At 67.3% G+C, this 17,501-nt stretch overlaps 2 protein-coding genes across 6 annotated transcripts in view; one reads left to right on the top strand and one right to left on the bottom strand.

Moving 5' to 3' along the window:
* Positions 1 to 1,527, top strand: part of DMAP1 (DNA methyltransferase 1 associated protein 1) — a 51,686-nt gene extending 50,159 nt beyond the window's left edge. For 3 of the 4 annotated variants that reach the window (XM_039484596.1, XM_039484597.1, XM_039484598.1), the window contains one exon: positions 1,099 to 1,158. In XM_039484596.1, the coding sequence (XP_039340530.1) occupies positions 1,099 to 1,158 (60 nt within the window). Of the gene's footprint in view, positions 1 to 1,098 lie in introns of all 4 variants that reach the window. The other variant, XM_039484595.1, reaches the window with a different exon arrangement.
* A 4,066-nt stretch (positions 1,528 to 5,593) lies between these two features.
* The window catches only part of ERI3 (ERI1 exoribonuclease family member 3), a 235,536-nt gene continuing 223,628 nt past the window's right edge, over positions 5,594 to 17,501 (bottom strand). Inside the window, exon 10 of one of the 2 annotated variants that reach the window (XM_039485179.1) lies at positions 5,594 to 6,963. In XM_039485179.1, coding sequence (XP_039341113.1) covers positions 6,881 to 6,963 — 83 coding nt within the window. In that variant the 3' untranslated portion in view covers positions 5,594 to 6,880. The remainder of the gene's footprint in view (positions 6,964 to 17,501) is intronic. The other variant, XM_039485181.1, reaches the window with a different exon arrangement.

Here is a 17,501-nt window from a genome sequence, read left to right as displayed (position 1 = left end):
CCTGCCAGTCACCTCACGGGAGTGCCACGCGCTGGTGCTGAACCTGGGGGCGGGAGGGATGGAAAAGTCAGGTTGGCTCAGGTAAGCCCCAGAGCACAGGCCCTGCCAGTCACCTCACGGGGGTGCCACGCGCTGGTGCTGAACCTGGGGGCGGGAGGGATGGAAAAGACAGGTTGGCTCAGCCGGGTGATGCCGTGGGGCAGGACTGGACCTGTAGCCCGTGTTCCCGGCCTTTCACTAGCCCAAAGAACGGGCTCCAGGTGCCCCCCGCCCCCGAGGCTGGCCCTGGCCTGGTATTTAACCTCCATTTTCCTTTGATTCATTTGAGCCCATCCCTCCCCGTTCCCCCCACTGGGCCCACCCTAGCCGATTCCTCCGGGAAGGAAGGCTGGGCTGGGGCTCGGGGAGCTGGCTTCACAGTGCGAGCCAGGGAGAGTCACTGGCTCTGCACCTCGGTTTCCCCTCCGTACCATGGGGATAGCAGCCCTGTCCTGGGGCAGGTGTGGATTTGGGAGCTCCTTGGTGGTACCCCTGTCCTGGGCACGCTGCTTTGGTGCCTCAGACAAGCTGCCTCGAGCCCTCCCAGACAGTGCTGTTTGCTGCAGCAGTGTAGGGTGTGACCTCCCCCCCCGGCTCTGGGGCAGGTGGCCTGTGCAGCCCCGGGGAGCAGTGGCCTTTGGGGGAGCCCGGCTGCACCAGGCTTCCGTGCAGTGGGCTGGGTCTCTGCCGCAGGCTGCAGGGGTCTTGCTTGCTGCCTTAGTGCAGGGCACTGGGGCCTGTTCCCAGGCTTGGGCTCTCCGGTTCTGTTTCAGCAGGCTACGGACGGCCCCAGCTGGGCTGCAGAGCCAGGCAGCATCGGCCACGGGGCTGGGGGTCGTGCAGCGTGTCCTGCGTCGGGGCTGCCAGCCAAACCCGTGTCCCTGGGGAGGGGAATTCCCTGCCTGCCAGCTGCACACTGAGGCTCGGTCTCACGTGTGGCTCCGGGCCCCGGCTCGGGCCATGGCGCGGCGCCCCTGGGCTAGTGAGCTGCCGGGTGTGTTTGCTCGGGGGCACCCGCTGACCATGCTTCTCTTTTCTTTCCCGTCTCCCTTGGAGCAGAGAAAGCGCCGGGAGTCGGCCTCCAGCTCCTCCTCCATCAAGAAGGTGAAGAAGCCGTGAGCCCCGTCGGGTCAGCCCCAGGCCACGACGACAGACTGACTGTGGGAGCCGGGCAGGGAGGGGCCTTGCCTGGGGAAGGAATCCAGCCGGGGCCGTTCCCTTCCCAGCACTGCCCCCCAGCGGGGTGAAGCTGGGCGGGTGGCTGGAGCCCTGCGAATGGCCACGGTGGGGACTGACATGCTGGATTTGTGTCCCTGTAAATACAGCCCTGTCCCCCTCCCCGAGTCTGTCGTCATTAGCCTGGGCCGTGGCATCTCTGGAGCCGTGACCCCCCGCGCCCCTGGGGTGACCAGAGCCCTGCTGAGCTGTGGCAGGGAGGGGCAGTTCCTCCTGCCTTGCCCTCGAGTCCCGGCTTCCCGCCCCCTTGGAGCCGGTTCCAGTGAGGTGCCACCCGCCTGTGGCCTCCCAGGCAGGGTGGGGGGGAGCCTCGGCGCCTGGCTCCTGGCATGGCTGAGGGGGGAGCTGGGTGGCTGCTTCCCCAGGAGCCGCAGGCCTAGGACTGCTCTTTGCCCGGCCCCGGCCCCAGCCCCTGCCTGGCTCGAGCCTGGCTGCCCTCCCAAGCCCGGCTTGCAAGGTGCTGGCGGTGCCAGGCTGCGCCCGAGCCGCCTGCTGCGTGGTGCACTGGCCCCACCAGCCCCGTGCCCGTGGGAGCTGCCCCTGCAGACCCGGGCAGTTCTGCATGGTGCCATCACGGGGGTGTGAAGCCCAGTGCGTCGCCCGCTGACCCCGCTGCTCCCTGGCAGCCCAGCCCCCTGTGCACCCCGACGGGGTGCACAGGGCCTCATGGGCCTCAATGTGGGGGGTGTCCTGGGTCTTCAACTGCCCGGCTCTGTCCCTCCAGCTGACCCTGGGGCCTCGAGCACGAGCCTCTGGCTGCCCCTCCCGCCCCCCAGGCCGGGCGCAGAGCTGAGGGCTGCCCTGGCCTGCTCCCAAGCCAGTCCAGGCCCTGGGGCGGGGAGCTGACCCCTAGGGGCCTTGCTGCAAAGTCCCCACAGCCTTGTGGGGGGGGGGGGGGCTGGGGCCTGGTTTGGGGCTCGCTTCCTCTGGCACAAGGGCATCTCTCATTGCCGCCTCACTGGGTAGCCCCCTGCCTTTTCCTTGCCTGTCGGGCGGGGCCAGCTCTGAGCCGTGCGCTGGGCACACACCCCCCCGGCGAGGGAGCCAGAGCAGAGCGAGGGGGGCCCAGTGCCCTGGGCGGAGAGCCGTGGTGTTCCCCCCCCACCCCCTGGCGAGGGAGCCAGAGCAGAGCGGGGGGGGCCCCAGTGCCCGGGGCGGAGAGCCGTGGTGTGTCCCCGGCGAGGGAGCCAGAGCAGAGCGAGGGGGGCCCCAGTGCCCTGGGCGGAGAGCCGTGGTGCCCCCCCCCCCGGTGAGGGAGCCAGAGCAGAGCGAGGGGGGCCCCAGTGCCCTGGGCGGAGAGCCGTGGTGTTCCCCCCCCCCCCGGCGAGGGAGCCAGAGCAGAGCGAGGGGGGCCCCAGTGCCCTGGGCGGAGAGCCGTGGTGTCCCCCCCCCCCGGCGAGGGAGCCAGAGCAGAGCGAGGGGGCCCCGGTGCCCTGGGCGGAGAGCTGGTGGAGACGAGCCCCAGAGCTCCTCACCCGGCTGGGCTCAGGCCTTGGCCCCAGACGAAGGCCTGGGGGCACCAGGGGAGGGGGTAGCGGGATCTTGCCTGGCCCACGTCGTCTCCACAGCCCGGCCAGTGGCTGGGCCCTGTGCACGGTAACCTCCCCCGCACTGTGTGCCGGTGGCTGGGCCCTGGGCTGGGCGTGGGGCCGGAGCTAACCCGGCGGCGCTGCCCTGGGCCCCTGCCCGCCCAGCTGTGGGTCTTGGGGCACCGCAGAGGAGGGGACGAGTCCGCGGCCTCCAAGCACTCGTCTCGGCTGCCCTTCCTGCTGCCCCAGGGTGCGCTCACCCTGCCCCCCTCATCTCCCTGGAGGGCCCAGGCTGCGAGGGGAGAGCCGGTCCCCGCCCAGGGGCACCCCCCGAAGCACGGGGGCAGCGTGGGGCGAGCAATGGGTCGGGACTGGCCCCACTCCCCTCCCCTCCAGCAGGCACGAAGGGCAAAGGCCAAGTTCTCATAGCAAACGCATTAGCCGCAGTCACGACACCGACTCAGGGGATTATGCAGTTGTTAACCCCCCCTTGGGGCTGGCCCCCAGCCTGGGCACTGCCCCTCTCCAGGGCACGTGGGCCCCTCTGCTCCAGTCTGGGCCTGCAGCGGCTCCGGGGCCAGGCCGGTGCCCAGAGCACCTGCTCCCTGGCGCTGGAGTAGCGGGTACCATGGGGGTTCGGCAACCCCCATGGGCTGGCAGCCAGGAGCCCCTTTGCCCCCTGCCAGGCGTGGGCGATGCCCATGCGCCCGCCTGTGTTCCTAGCGAGTGGGGGAGGCTCCTTGCACCCTGTGACCCGGCTGGGCATGGGCCAGCGTGGGTCGGGTGATGCCTCCCCAGGTGCCTGTGCCATGCGCTGCCATCCCCGGGCCAGGCACAGCGTCTGGGCCAGAGCCGGGCGGTGCCAGTAGCATGGGGGGGATGACGCTGCCGCTTGCCGGCACCGCGTATGGCAGCCCTTGGCCGTACCCGCTCACCGTGTGGGGGCTGGCAGGGCCCTCGGCCTGGGCCCATGGCCAGAGCGGGCACCTCCCTGGCGGTGTGTCTGTGACAGGCCCATGCCCAGGGGTGTGCTGGGGCCAGAGGCTTGGTCACGGGCCGGCGGCCCCAGAGCCACTGTGCAGCTCCAGGACCAGCGTTTCCCCCCCCCCCCCCCATACCCGGGGGCCAGGCCCAGGGTCTCGCTCTGGCACAATCCTACTGCTGCAGCGGGCGGGGCCCACGCCCTAGTGCCACCCAGCGCGCAGGCGGGTACAGGCGGGGCCTGGCCGGCGCCAGGGCTAGTGGCTGCTGCCGAGAGCAGCCCTGAGCCTGCGCTCACCTAGTGGGGACCCAGCAGCACAGTCAGGGCACCGGAGGCCCCCGCCCGCCGGGCCCCTCCCCGGCTGAGAGTCCCCCCCCGTCCTCCCGGCTACGAGCCAAAAGGGGCCAGAGGTTTGCAGCGTTGGGGCCATTCTGTAGCTAGCCCCAGATCAGGCTCAACAGCTCCAGGGCCAGCATCCCCCTCACGCGGGGGCCATGCCCAGGGGCTCTCGCCTGCAGCCTGGGCCCCCACCGCTGGGGCAAGGGGCAGCCGGTCTCCATGCGCCAGGCGGGGCCTTGGCGGGGCTGCTGCAGCTGGCAAACGGGGCCCATGGCATCTTTCACAGCAGTGCGTGTAGGGCCCTGGGTGCTCCCCGGGCAGCGCCCGCCAGCCAACATGCCCAGCCGCTCCTGCCAGGGCCCGGGCGCACGCTGCAGCCCGGCCTGCCAAGCGTCCTGGCGGGTTGGTCCAGCGCCAGGCCGACGAGCGCGGCCGTGCCACTGTGGCAGGGGAGACGCTGCACCCACCGTGTGCCCACAGCCCCCCATGTGCCCAGCAGGGACGCAGGCAGCGTGCAGCTGGCAGTGCTGGGGTCAGGGTGAGCAGGCCGGCGCCCAGGTGGGCGTTTCAGGGCAGGGACGTGGCGGCCCAGTGCAGACACAGCCTGACTGTGGTGCTTGGCACGGCCCTCGTGCGCTGCGGGGCTGGGGCCAAGGCCTGGTGAGCAGTGGGGGGGCACCGGGGCCACTCACCTGCCAGGCTGGGGCTGCCCGGTGCCCGTGTTGCTGCTGGGTGGTGATCCCCCCCCTGCCCCCCACCGGTGCTTTGTGGGGTGGGGGGGGTCAGGCCAGGGAGCTTTGCCCTTTGATTTAATTGGCCAGTTTGTTTTATAACAGGCTGGGCCAGGCCAGGGGAGACACCAGCTGCAGGGCCTGAGTCCAGGCCTAGGGGGCATCAGCTCAACACCTCTGGCCCCTCTCCGAGGTGCCCCACACTGGGGCGCTGCGGCCTGGCTGCCCCCCAGCCTTGTGCTGCCCCCAGACAGGAACCCCCTGATCACTGCTGCACCCCAGGGCGCGGCCAGCTTGGCCAAAGCAGGGCCTGGGGTTGGCCTGTGGTGGGTGGGGGGCAGCGCTCAGTAAGCTGGGGGTGGGGGGGGCGCCGTGCGATGGGCATGGTGCTAACGGCCTGGTGTGGTGCCTGCAGGGCTGCTGGGCTCAGCGCTGTGCCTGGGCTGGCCGGGAGGGTGGTGCATGGCAGGTGGGCAGGCTGGGAAATGCGCCAGCGCCCTCCCCCAGTGTCATGGCAGCCTGGTGCCAAGTCGCTCCCCTCAGCACGTGGCCTCATCACCTCTCTGCAAGCTGCTTAGTGGGCGAGGTTGCCCCTCAGAGCAGCAGGTGCACCCTGCCCATCCCCACGGCATCTGGGCGCTCACCGAGCTGGTGGCAGGGGCTATAATGTGGCGCCCCTCAGGCATGTGGGGAGCCAGGGCCTGGTGAGCAGTGGGGAGGCCGGGGGCGCACGCACACACACACACACACACAGGCGCCTTTTTCCCCAAACTTTATTCATGTGGCACATTTACAGCAAGGATCAGGATAACTAGACGATGAGGATGGTGGGTTTGCGTTATCGGCTGGTTGAGCTGAACACCACACACCATGCAGTTGGTTACCGCTATGTTCAGTGCCTGTATTTTCTTTCTGGTGACCGAGCCGGCTCAGCCCCCGGCTGCAGGGCAGGAGGGAGCCCGGGCGCTGGCGGGTCCCGGTGCCACTTGAGCACGGGCACCGGCACTGCAGCATCCCCATGGGCCAGCGCCAGGCGCGGGCTCGGCTCAGCAGGGATCTGGAGTCCTGGCTGATCTGCAGGAGCTCCATGGCCCTGGGGCTCTGAGGGGGATGGGGCCTGCCCCACGCCTGCCCCCAAACCCACCTGAAGGACGGGGCCCAAGAGCCCCCTAGTTGGAGGGGAAGAGGCAACAAGCCAGCTGCTGCTGAGCTCAGCAGGGAGCCTGCGAGGGCAGAGCTGCAGCTCAGGTGGGTGGGCAGGGGAGGGGCTCATGCAGCGGACGGACCCCGTGCCTGGAGCGGTGGGACCGTGGGGGGCAGAGGAATGACCGTCGTTCTGTGCCAGCACTTGCTGGTGCGTCCACTGCCAGCAATGGACCTGGTGCCCCCAGGAGCTGGAATCGCTTCAGCAGGGGTGAGTGGGGGGCCAGGCAGGAGCCCCCCACCCGCCCCCGGGAGAGGCACAAGCCGCCCCCCCTGCTCCCGGAGCCCTGGCTGGAAGCCGGCGGGCAGAGAATACAGGCACTTGAGCTGGAGCAGAAAGCCGGGTTGCTGACACACATCGGGGAGCGGGGTTAGTGTTCACTGCAACGGGGAGAGGAGTGGGGGGGGGCGGGGCGGGGGCGCGGCTCCCACGCAGCCCTGGCGGGTCGCCCGGCAGCGCCCGGCGAAAGGGAAACAAACACAGAAAAGAAAGAGGGCGACCCATGGCCGGGGGGGCGCGAGGGGGAACGGAAACCGGGGCGAAGAAAGACGAAGGAACTACGGCTCTAACCAGGTGGTGCAAGCGCCCTGGGCGGCTCCGGGGGCGTGGCGGGCGATGGCCGGAGCAGCCCAGACAGGGGGATCCACGTCGGGTCTACACAGATTTTCCTTTCCATATATACAACCTCTACTGGCGTAACAGCGGAGCTGGGTGTGGCGTCGCCTCTGTCCTCGGTTGCCGTTTGAATGCTATCGCCCGTCCTCCCGCAGCGGAGGAGCCGGCCGCATGCAGCCCTGTCCGGCCCGGCCCGCCCCGCCGATCAAAAGGGCTTGGAGGTCTGCTTGAAGATGAAGCCTCGATGGGCCAGCGTCTTCATGATGTTGGCGATGTTCTTACAGTCATCTGGGGAGAGAGCAGAGCCGGGGTGAGGGCTGGCTGACCCTGCGCCTGGCACCTCGCCAAGGGCCCGAAACGCAGCCCCAGGGCGCACCCAGCCGGTGGGCGGCTCTGCGGATTGACGGCGGGAACGGCGAGTGGCTGCCTGTGCAGACGCTCCAGGGCCCTCCTGCCCGTGTCGCTGGCCCGCGGGCGCAGCCAGGGCGTGTGCTCGTCGCCTGCCCACAGGGCACACGGCCTGGCCCCACCGCTGTCCTGCAGCTCCCAGGAGATACCTGCCAGTGACCCCACCCCACGCAGCCGCAGGGGAGCTCATTACACTCCAGAGTAAACGCCTCTAAAAAAGCCACCAATTAACCCCGCCTCACATTCAGCCCTACGCTCACGACTCCCAGGGCCCCGGCCCTACGGTAACACCCCCCCCGGGCCCTACGCTCACGACCCCCAGGGCCCCGGCCCTACGGTAACACCCCCCCCCGGGCCCTACGCTCACGAGCCCCAGGGCCCCGGCCCTACGGTAACACCCCCCGGGGCCCTACGCTCACGACCCGGGGCCCCGGCCCTACGGTAACAACCCCCCCGGGCCCTACGCTCACGACCCCCAGGGCCCCGGCCCTACGGTCACAACCCCGGGCCCCTACGCTCCACGACTCCCAGGGCCCCGGCCCTGTGTAACACCCCGGGCCCCTACGCCACGAGCCCCAGGGCCCGGCCCTCTGGTAACACCCCACGGGCCCCTCGCTCCACGAGCCCCAGGGCCCCGGCCCTACGGTAACACCCCCCCGGGCCCTACGCTCACGACCCCCAGGGCCCCGGCCCTACGGTAACACCCCCCCGGGCCCTACGCTCACGACTCCCAGGGCCCCGGCCCTACGGTAACACCCCCCCGGGCCCTACGCTCACGACCCCCAGGGCCCCGGCCCTACGGTAACACCCCCCCGGGCCCTACGCTCACGACCCCCAGGGCCCCGGCCCTACGGTAACACCCCGGGCCTCGCTCCACGACCCCCAGGGCCCCGGCCCTACGGTAACACCCCCCCGGGCCCTACGCTCACGACTCGGGGCCTGGCCCTACGGCAACACCCGCCCCGGGCCCTACGCTCACGAGCCCCAGGGCCCCGGCCCTACGGTAACACCCCCCCGGGCCCTACGCTCACGACCCCCAGGGCCCCGGCCCTACGGTAACAACCCCCCAGGCCCTACGCTCACGACCCCCAGGGCCCTGGCCCTACGGTAACACCCCCCCGGGCCCTACGCTCACGACTCGGGGCCTGGCCCTACGATCATGGCCAGCTTGGCAGTCCCAGGGACCCCTCGCTAACCCCTTGCCAGCTGCGCCCCGCCAGGCTCTGCCATCTCATCCCGTCTGGGACAGGCTCCTTCCCTGCCACTCACCCGGGGCCGGGTCAAGTCTGGGGGCTGATTCCCCAGCCTCCCCGGCACGACAGCTCCTGGGATTCCCCTGGGTGAATCCCACAGCAGCCTCTGTCCCTCGGTGCCCCCAGGCCACCCCCGTCACACCCTTGGGGCAGGGAGCGAGGCCCCCGGTGCCGCCCCCAGGCCGAGCAGCGCAGCTGAGCTCTGCCAGCCCCCCAGCAGCCCCTGGGCCCGGGCCTGCAGGGGGTCTCCCTGGGGCTGCTCCTCCCTTTGCACCCGGCTGGCCCTGTCCCCTCCCTGAGTTAGTTCCCCTGTAACAGCCCCCCCCCCGCCCCGGGAGCGCCCTGCCCAGCTCTGCCCTGCTGCCGGCACCGGCTGTGACCCTGGCAGGCTGCAGGAGGCCCCGGCCGGAGCAGCTCACATCCTGCCTCGTCCTGCTCAGCTGGGCCCGGGCAGGAAACCTGCATTCCAGTGGGGTGAGCGACTCGGCAGCCTGCCAGGCGACCCACTGCTGCACACGCGCCCGTGGGGCCGGCCAGTCCTGCAGCCACCATCAGGGGGCGCTGTGTGTAACGTGTCACATGCTCCCTGCACGTGGGGCCGGCCAGTCCTGCAGCCACCATCGGGGGGGCGCTGCGTGTAACGTGCCACACACACCCTGCACGTGGGGCCGGCCAGTCCTGCAGCCACCATCAGGGGGCGCTGCGTGTAACGTGCCACACACACCCTGCACGTGGGGCAGGCCAGACCCGCAGCCACCATCAGGGGGCGCTGCGTGTAACGTGCCACACACACCCTGCACGTGGGGCAGGCCAGACCCGCAGCCATGGGGGGGCGCTGCGTGTAACGTGCCCCACGCCCCCTGCAGGCCAGTCCCACAGCCGGCGCTCGGCACACACAGCCAGCAGCAGGGGGCGCAGCTCCTCCAGGGTACGTGGGCCCCTAACGCTCACTGAACTCAGGGCTGGTTCGGTGCCTGACCCCTCTGAGGGTCTGGGCCTGGGTCCCCAGCAAGTGCCCCAGAGGCAGCGCCTGCAGGGCCTGGCCAGACCCTCTCCTGCCGGCAGGGCTGCGGGGGGCTGAGCCCTGGGACGGACGTGCCAGCGGGTGGGGACGGGCAGGGCCCTGGCCAGGGACGGTGGCGGAGGCAGAGCGCAGCCCCCAGGCAGCCCCTGGAGCCACATGTCCCAGCACATGCTGCCTCTGGGAGGGACGGACGGTCCCCACCCACCAATGGGCCCACGGACCAGTCAGTGTGGGTCGCTGGAGAGCAGCCACCTACTGCACCTGTGGCCCCGTCTGCGCCCGGGGGGCTGTCACATCCTCCCCCCCCATGACTTCACCCCACCCAGGGGCCGCGCCGTGAGCCCCTGGGACCCCAATCATCTCCCAGGGATTGGGGTAGCCCCACCCCTGCCGTGTGGCCCCCAATCGCTCCCCAGCACCCCACCCCCGCACTCCCCACTGCTCCGCCCCCGGGATCCCCAGTGCCAACCCCTCCCACGCTCCCCATGGGTCTCACGACCCTCCCTGGGCCCGGTGTTCACCCCCAGCATGGGGTGCTCCATCTGCGCGCGCGTAGCCCGGTGCGACCGTGCTGCCATCCTGCTCCTGCCTGAGAGCTGCCGATTCCCCTCCCTAAGCCGGCGGCAGGGGCAGCCCCGGGGCTCACTGCCTTGGCCCCAGGGGCCCAGCCGGTCTGCGAGCTGGACCCTGCTCACTGGACAGGGCGGCGCCCCTGGCCAGCTGCGCCTGCCCCCTGCCTCGGCCCTGTCTCTTCCCCTCCCCCTCTTCGTCCTAGGGCTGGGGCTGGCTGGGCAGAGCCCACCCCAGCGGGGCCCTGAGCTCAGTGGGGCCTCCACGTGCTGGTGTCCCCAAGCTCAGCTCCCGCAGAGACCAAGATTCAATTATCCAACCCAAGCCTCCAAGCCTCTGACCTGCTTGTGGCCAGGAGTTCCACTGGCCAACCCCACCTTCCCTTGCAGGCCCTGGCTCTCACGCCAAGGGCCGGGGGGAGCATCCCCCAGAGAGCTCCCTGCCCGGCACCTGACAGCAAGCACCAGCTCCGGGGAGGCGCTGTGCTCCGAACAGGGCTGGGCTGGCGGGGCCGGTGCTGCCTTTGCCGGCGGCGGGGCTGGCCCTGGCGAGCTGGGACGGTGCCGGGGCAGGGAGGCTGCGTGGCGAGGCGGGAGGAATGGCGCCTGCTTGTCTTATTTACCTGGGACTAAACGCAGGCACCGTTTGCTAAAATAGAAGCAGGGCTTAAATTGATTCCTGGTGTCTATATTTCATGTTGAAAATTGGCTTGTAAATCCCTGTTTTGATCTATGGGGGCCGTCTCCTTAAGAAAAAGCAAGAGTAAATGTGTAATTTCTCCCTTGACAGCACACAGCAGAGAGGCGATCCTTCTTCCCGCTCCCCTCCGGTCGGGACAGCTCCCCTCCCTCTGATTACCACTCTCTCCTCCTCGCCCCACGCCTTGACGTCTCCATTTCATTACCGCCCGGCCATTCATCAAGCTGTTACCGTAAGGGTGACTTTGCCCACTTGCGTGTGGCAGCGGAGCCCGGCTGCCGTGGGGCGAGCGTGCCACGCCGGCGGGGGGGGCACAGCCCCCGCCCGGCCCCACGGATGGATGTGCTGGGCGCGGGAAAGCCGCATCGTTACTGATGTGTAAATGATAAAGAAGCCTCCACATTCATCTCGGGAGGGTAAATCCAGGGAGTGCTTTATAACCAGTGTGGAGCGGTAATAATGTGAAATTAGGTCTCTCTATCAATGGAAGGAGGCCTTTTAATCACGGCTTAAAGGGTGCAAACGCTGTTTATCATAATTGAACTGTATCCGGGCTAATTGTGCCCATATTTCACTGTCTCGGCGACAGCAGCCGGGCTGGTGACAGAGTGTTGCGCATCGGGATCAGGCAGAGCCCCTGCCCGCTGCTGCCAGGTGCCACCGGCAGCCACTTAGCACTGAGAAGAGGCTTTGATCTCCCCGCTAACCCTTCGGGTGCTGGAGCGGGGGAAGCGGGCAGGCTCCGAAGGGCTGCCCTGGGGTGGGCAGCTTAGCTATGGGGAGCCGTGCAGCATGGGGCGTGAGCTCTGGGTGCTCCGGGCGCCCGCCGACACCACTGGGACAACCCTGCCCACCTGGAGTCAGGTGCAGCCCCCTGCACCCCCCATCCCAGCCGCCGAGCCAGGCAAGGACTCTGCCTCTCGCTGCGGCCCGGCCAGGGAGCGAGGGCTCTGTGGGGCAGCGCGACTGCGCGGTGACTCCCCGGGCGCCGAACTGCTCTGTGTGGTCGTTTCACGCCCCCGCCTGGCCGGATCGGCCCCGTGGGAGTCCCAGGGCCTCTGCCTAGCTCAGACACGCCCGTGGTGCCACCCCTGGAACGACACGAGCCGGGACGTGCCACCAGAAAACCCACCAGCCCCAGCTCCTGCCCCAAGCTCATCCTGAATGGCCAACCCATCCCCCCGGCCTCACAACAGCCAGGAACGCCTGGCAGGACTGACGCGGGGGGTGGGGGGAGCCTGGTGCCCCTACACCCCCCTCTCGCATTCAGGTCCTTCCCCCTCCCCACTGTTCACCCACTTCTCCCTCCTGCTGGGACTGCACCAACTCGCCTCCGCCCACCCCCGGGTGCAGGCCGAGCAGGGCCCGGCGCTGAGGCTCGATGCTATGGGGATGGGCTCAGGCAGACAGGCAGCCTGTCCGTGCTGGGAATTCAGACAGCTTCTGTCCCAAGCGAGGGGCTTATGGGGGGCGAAGGGTTCCCAGGATGAGCCCCCCCCAGACCACATGGAAAGATCAAGTTTTCTCTACCCTCCCTGTGCCAGCACCAGTCTCTACCCCACGCCCGCCCTGGGGGATCTGGGGCAGGGTTTGCTCTGTGTCACGATTCCTTTCTCCTGAGCTTCCAGCACCCCAGGCTGGCCCCTGCATGGAGCCAGGCTCCTGCTCTGTGCCCTGGCAGGAGATTAATGGCACCCCTGGGACGAGCTTTGCATTCCCCCCAAGGCTCTCTGGCCAGCCTGGGGGCGCGGGGCGGGAGGCTCAGCTCCGACCTAGCAGGACGGTCCCGCCCCGCACCCAGGTGCAGGAGATTTTGGTCGGTTCAAGCTGAGGGACGGGGTTACACCCCCAGACACTAGCAGTGCGGGTGACTCTCCTGCCCAGGGCCCAGCCCACTGCACGGCTCTGTAACAGACCCGCCGCTCGCCGCCTGTCTCCCCTTTCCCACGGGGGGTCTGTGCCAGTGACTCGAGGCCTTTGCCAATCGCTCTTCGCGAGCGGCCACGGGGAGAACGTGTCCCCTTGGAGGAAAGGAACCCAATGCTCATTTGGTGGCTCGCAGACAGGGCTGCACCGGGACCGCCCCCAGCCCAGCGTGGGGCTCACAACCCCACGCAGCTGGGGAATCACGGAGTGCAGCCGTCCCTGCCCAGGGCCGGGCCTGAGCCCCAGTCAAACAGCAACTCCACTGCAGCACCGGGACTGGAACCCAGGCCCCCTGCTCTAACCACTAGCCCCTACTCCCTTCCCTTTCACGAGGACGGGCCACCATCAGCCAGCTGCCTTCCTCTGGTTCCCAGCAACACCCCGACGGCAGGGCTGGGAGGAAGAGATCCCTTCCCCGGGAGCCAGGTGGAAGCTGCACTGTCTCCCTTCCACTCCTGGGATCAGTGCCCGGCGTGCCACGGATCCCCCCCCAGCTCCGAGGGCAGGAAGGCGGTGACGGGACGGCACGGCACGCCTATTCTTCTGGGCGGAGTGTCACCGAGTGAGTCAACCCAGGCCGCTGGGGCCAGGGTTTAGCCGTCTCTTTCCACAGGCTCTGCTCTCGCCGGACCAGAAGGGACGGGCCGGGCGCAGCCGTGCGGGACGGGCTCTGGCCTGGGCTACGCAGGAGGTCAGACCAAATGGCCACAGCGGCTTCTTCGGGCTGTAAGAGCTATGAATGAGTTCTGGGCTGTATGCCTGCCTCCGCCACTGGACAGGTCACAGCTGCCGCTCTGTGCCTCAGTTTCCCTGTGTGTACCCTGGGGCTGAGGACACGAGACCCCCGCCAGGTACACAAAGTGCTGTTATCGTCCAGTTTCCCTGCTGCCTTTCACAGAGCGCCCAACGCCGCAATGAGAGAAGGTTCCCGGTTAGACATGAGCGAGGCTGGGCTGGGACCGGAGACCTGGGTCCATTCCCGGCTCTGCCAGAGGGCGCGGCCGTGCCTCCATCTCCCCCTGTATCCAGGCTGCTCAGGGCAGTTCGGGGGGCCTGGGGGCCCAGCAGCGGCTGGAGAGGTGGCCTGAGCCGGGCGCCACATTATTCCTTCGGAGACGGCTTAGGAAGTCGGAAAAACCGACTATTGGGAAAACCTTTGAAACCAGCATCCAGGATGAGTTGTCATCGGTGCCTTGCTCAGTGGGGAGACGGTGACATCAGAGGCAGCTCAGCCAATCATCAAAGCATTGTCTAGACTTCATCTGCATGCTGCTCTCCAATTGGTTTAAACCACGTCAAACTCAGCCTGGGCTTCTGGGAAGTGTCCCTGCTCTGACGTCAGAGGGGTGACGTCCGCCAGCGGGGCTGGGGAGACGGCGTTTCTCGGGCGCTTGGCTGGCAGCGCACCGCAGTGTCGAGGCTGAAGGAGAAGTGTGGCTACTTACACCACTCACGGCGAGGCAGAAAGAAGCTGGGGGGGCAGACTCTTAATCAGTGCAGCTTACTCCATCAGGAGACTGCTGGCACCCTGCACGGCCCCTGGGGTTCACACTGATGTGCTAGTGTCACACACCAGTGCATAGCCCCTGTATTTCACACCAATGCACTAGTGTAACATACCAGGGTGTGGCCTGTGTTTCACACTGATGCACTAGTGTTTCACACTGACAGAGTAGTGTCACATACATACACTAGTGTCACACACCAGCACGCAGCCCGTGTTTCACACCAACACACTAGCGTCACACGCCAGCGTGCGGCCCCTGCGTTTCACATCGACGCACTAGTGTCACACGCACACGGTGTGCATGCACATGCTTATGCAGACACGTACCCAGTGTGCACACTAGCACACACCGAGTGCATGCATGCTCACGTGCACACACTCCATTCTCACAGCAATTCTTGGCACTGGCGCTAGCTATCTGGTGGGGAGCAGGGGATTGAAGAGGGGCTGTGTCTGGAGAAGACGAGGGATGATTCTCCGGATCCGTTGGTACCGTCGGGCTAACTGATGAGCTCTCCAGTGCTATGTCACAGCGCCTGCCCAACGAGGGCTGTGGTGGTGACCCAGCGGGACCATTCCGAGGGTGAATATTGGGGCCACAAGCATGTTTGACCCCATTGTTGTGTAGCCTGTGACCATGGTGCTGGATACCAACTCCACGGGTAAGAAGGTGGGGAACTGCCCGGTGCCACCGGAACCGCCTGGGAATCACGCTTTGGGAATGGGAGCGGGGGAACGTCGGATCCGGATCATCAGAGTCAGGAATCTCACCAAGGGGTGGAGCTGTTCGAACCGCTGGAATAGGGGGCGGCAGGAACATAGCGGGGGAAGGGTCCTTTTGATTTGGGGATCAGCTCGGGGCCTGTGGAGACCGGAGTCCCTCCAGTGCAAACAACTACGGGGACCCGGGGTGCTTCCAAGTCTCCCCGGGGCCAACAAGGGTGCTGGACGCTGCTGGGAACTGCATCTTTCTGGGAACCAACGTTTCCTGGGACTCGGTGCAGTGGGAGCTGGTGGAGTCACAGGATCTGTGATCGGTGCCGGCAGATCTGGCCATCGGTGCGACCGATGGAACACGCGGCTCCATCGTGGCCGGTGCCGAATCCTTCTTAGACTCAGTGCCAGGCTTACGTGCATGCTTCCTTGTCCGTGGCCAGGCCCCGGCATGGGGTCCGTGCACTGGTGCCCCAAGGAGGCTCCGCAGTGGAGGGTCGCTCTTCACTTGCACAGACCAATGTGCGGGGCGGGGGGGGTTCCCCGGCCAGGATCTGATCCTGGTCCCATGGCAGCGTCCATAAGGTGTTTCCTGAGGCAGAGACCTGCTCCACAGCTGCCGGTACCACGGGAGAGAGAATCTGGCCTGGCTGGAATCCCGGTGCCCCGCGGACAGGCCTGGCCTCGCTCCTCCAAGCAGTCCAGGCAGCAGTGGTGCTCGTCGCAGGAAGCACCGATTTGGACCCCAGAGTCTTCGGCATAATCCAGAACCCGGGTACTGGCCCGGGTATTGGGAGGGGGACGGACATTTGGCAGGAAACACCACCAAAGCGATGTCCCAGGTTCTAAAAAAAAAAGGAACAAAAAACGGAAGGGGATGACGACGAAAAAGAAAGAATGGACAGCACCAGCACCGAGGCGCGTGTAAAGTGCTGCGGAACAAGGCACAGAGGAGAGAGGAGACCATGGGTGCTGAGAAGGAACCGGAGACGCTGGGGGCCTGCCGTGCCCTTTATCACCTCGCACGAAACCACGAGTCGGTGCAGGGTGCGTGCACGGCCGGCAGAACTGCACAACCTGCAAACGCCCGCGCGCCAAACGCTCCCGTAACCCGCCATGGGGGGATAGGGACCACCCAAGGCTGATGGAGGAATTCCAGAGGGAGCCAGGGCACAGGCAATAAACCCCCAAAAGGCGCACCCGCTGCACCGACGCAGCGCCAGGTCTCACCCAGGGGGGAGCAGCACGCAGCAGCCAGCACGGGCGGCCTGCAGTGGGCACCCACTTGCGCAGCCAGCCCCACCCAGCAGCTGAGGGGCCTGAGAGCTGAGGGGGCCGGCATGTGGGGGCGGGTAGGGGGCGGTAAGAGGGGCCTCTGGGCTATCTGAGGCTGAGCTGAGCCCAGGGGAGGGCAGGGGTGGGTGGGGGGCGGTGGATGGGCAGGTGAGCTGGGCTGGAGGCAGGCAGTCGGTCTGTTGGGGAGGCTGCGGCCGTGTGGCTGGCACTGTCTCGAGAGCCTCCCCTCCCAAGCTGTTCTAGAGGCTTCGTGAACTCCCCGGGCAGGCCCTGCAGTGAGGCAGCCACGCAGCAGCCGTATCCAGAACCTACCCCCCAGCCAGCTGCTGTTCCCTGTGCAAGGACGGAGCCCCCCCGCCCCCCGGCACAGACACAAACCCAGGGCACTCACAGCTCCGGCGCCAGAGCCACGCTTTGGGCTGGTGCCGATGGATGCCACTGGGACGACATGCAGCCAAACCCAGACCCCGTGGCATGGCCGGCGGTGCCTCGTCAGGGCTGCAGCCGGAGCCGCCGTCCTGTGCTCGAGCCTCCAGCCCATACCCCGCCCCGCCAGTGTGCTGCACGTCCCCACTTCCAAACCGCTAACGAATGCGTTAACTAACGGCAGCCAGGCAGCCCTGCCCGGCAGCCCCTGCTCCAGCGTGTCATGACCCCCTGCCCCGGCCTCTTGGAAACATGCCGCAAATTCCACCCAGAGCCACAACCTCCCGTAGCGCCCAGGTCCTAGAGCTCCGAGGGAGGCTGCCCGTGGCTTCCCCACGGCCGTGCTGGGGCTCGGGCAGGCCCGTGAGAGGCAGACGTCGGCCGGGTCCCCCGAGTAGGAACGCCCCCCGCACACCCCTAAGAACACAAGCCTGTGATCGTGCTGGAGCGCAAAGCCTGTCATAAGTCGTTTAGCTCGGCTGATTCCAAATCAGCGCTAAGGTAAACACGCTTATTACAATTATCCATGTAAAGAAACCTCCCCAACAGCAGAACAACTTTCTAATATGCAATTACAGCCGGCTATTGATTTTACAATGTAATCCGCTCCGATTGATTTAATAACACAATTATAGGCTGGCTCTCGGGATATTAGAGCGGGAGATTTTCATAAACTCCAAAGAAAAAAAACAAAGCGGCTTTTAAAACCACCCCGTCAGATGGCTGTTTGGGGAATTAGCCGCCCAAAGCTGCCCGGTGGTGCCCGGCGCAAGGAATTTCTATGACAAAAATGGCAATCGACAACCTGGGAGCAGGCTGGTGGGGCGGCTTTCTCCGTGCGTCACCCCTTCCTTGGGGAGCCCGCAGGCCGGCAGCGGCTCTGCCATGCGCACAACACCCTAGCGGGGTGCCCGGAGAAGGGGGGGAGGGCACCCAGAGAACAGCTGTCACCCTTTCCAGAGCTTTCAGCATCCCACCCCGAGCCTGGAAACCCTCTCCGCTC

The sequence above is a fragment of the Mauremys reevesii genome, linkage group 8 (assembly GCF_016161935.1).
Source record: "Mauremys reevesii isolate NIE-2019 linkage group 8, ASM1616193v1, whole genome shotgun sequence".
In the NCBI taxonomy this organism is placed as follows: domain Eukaryota; kingdom Metazoa; phylum Chordata; order Testudines; family Geoemydidae; genus Mauremys; species Mauremys reevesii.
This window is presented reverse-complemented; position numbering and strand designations above follow the sequence as displayed.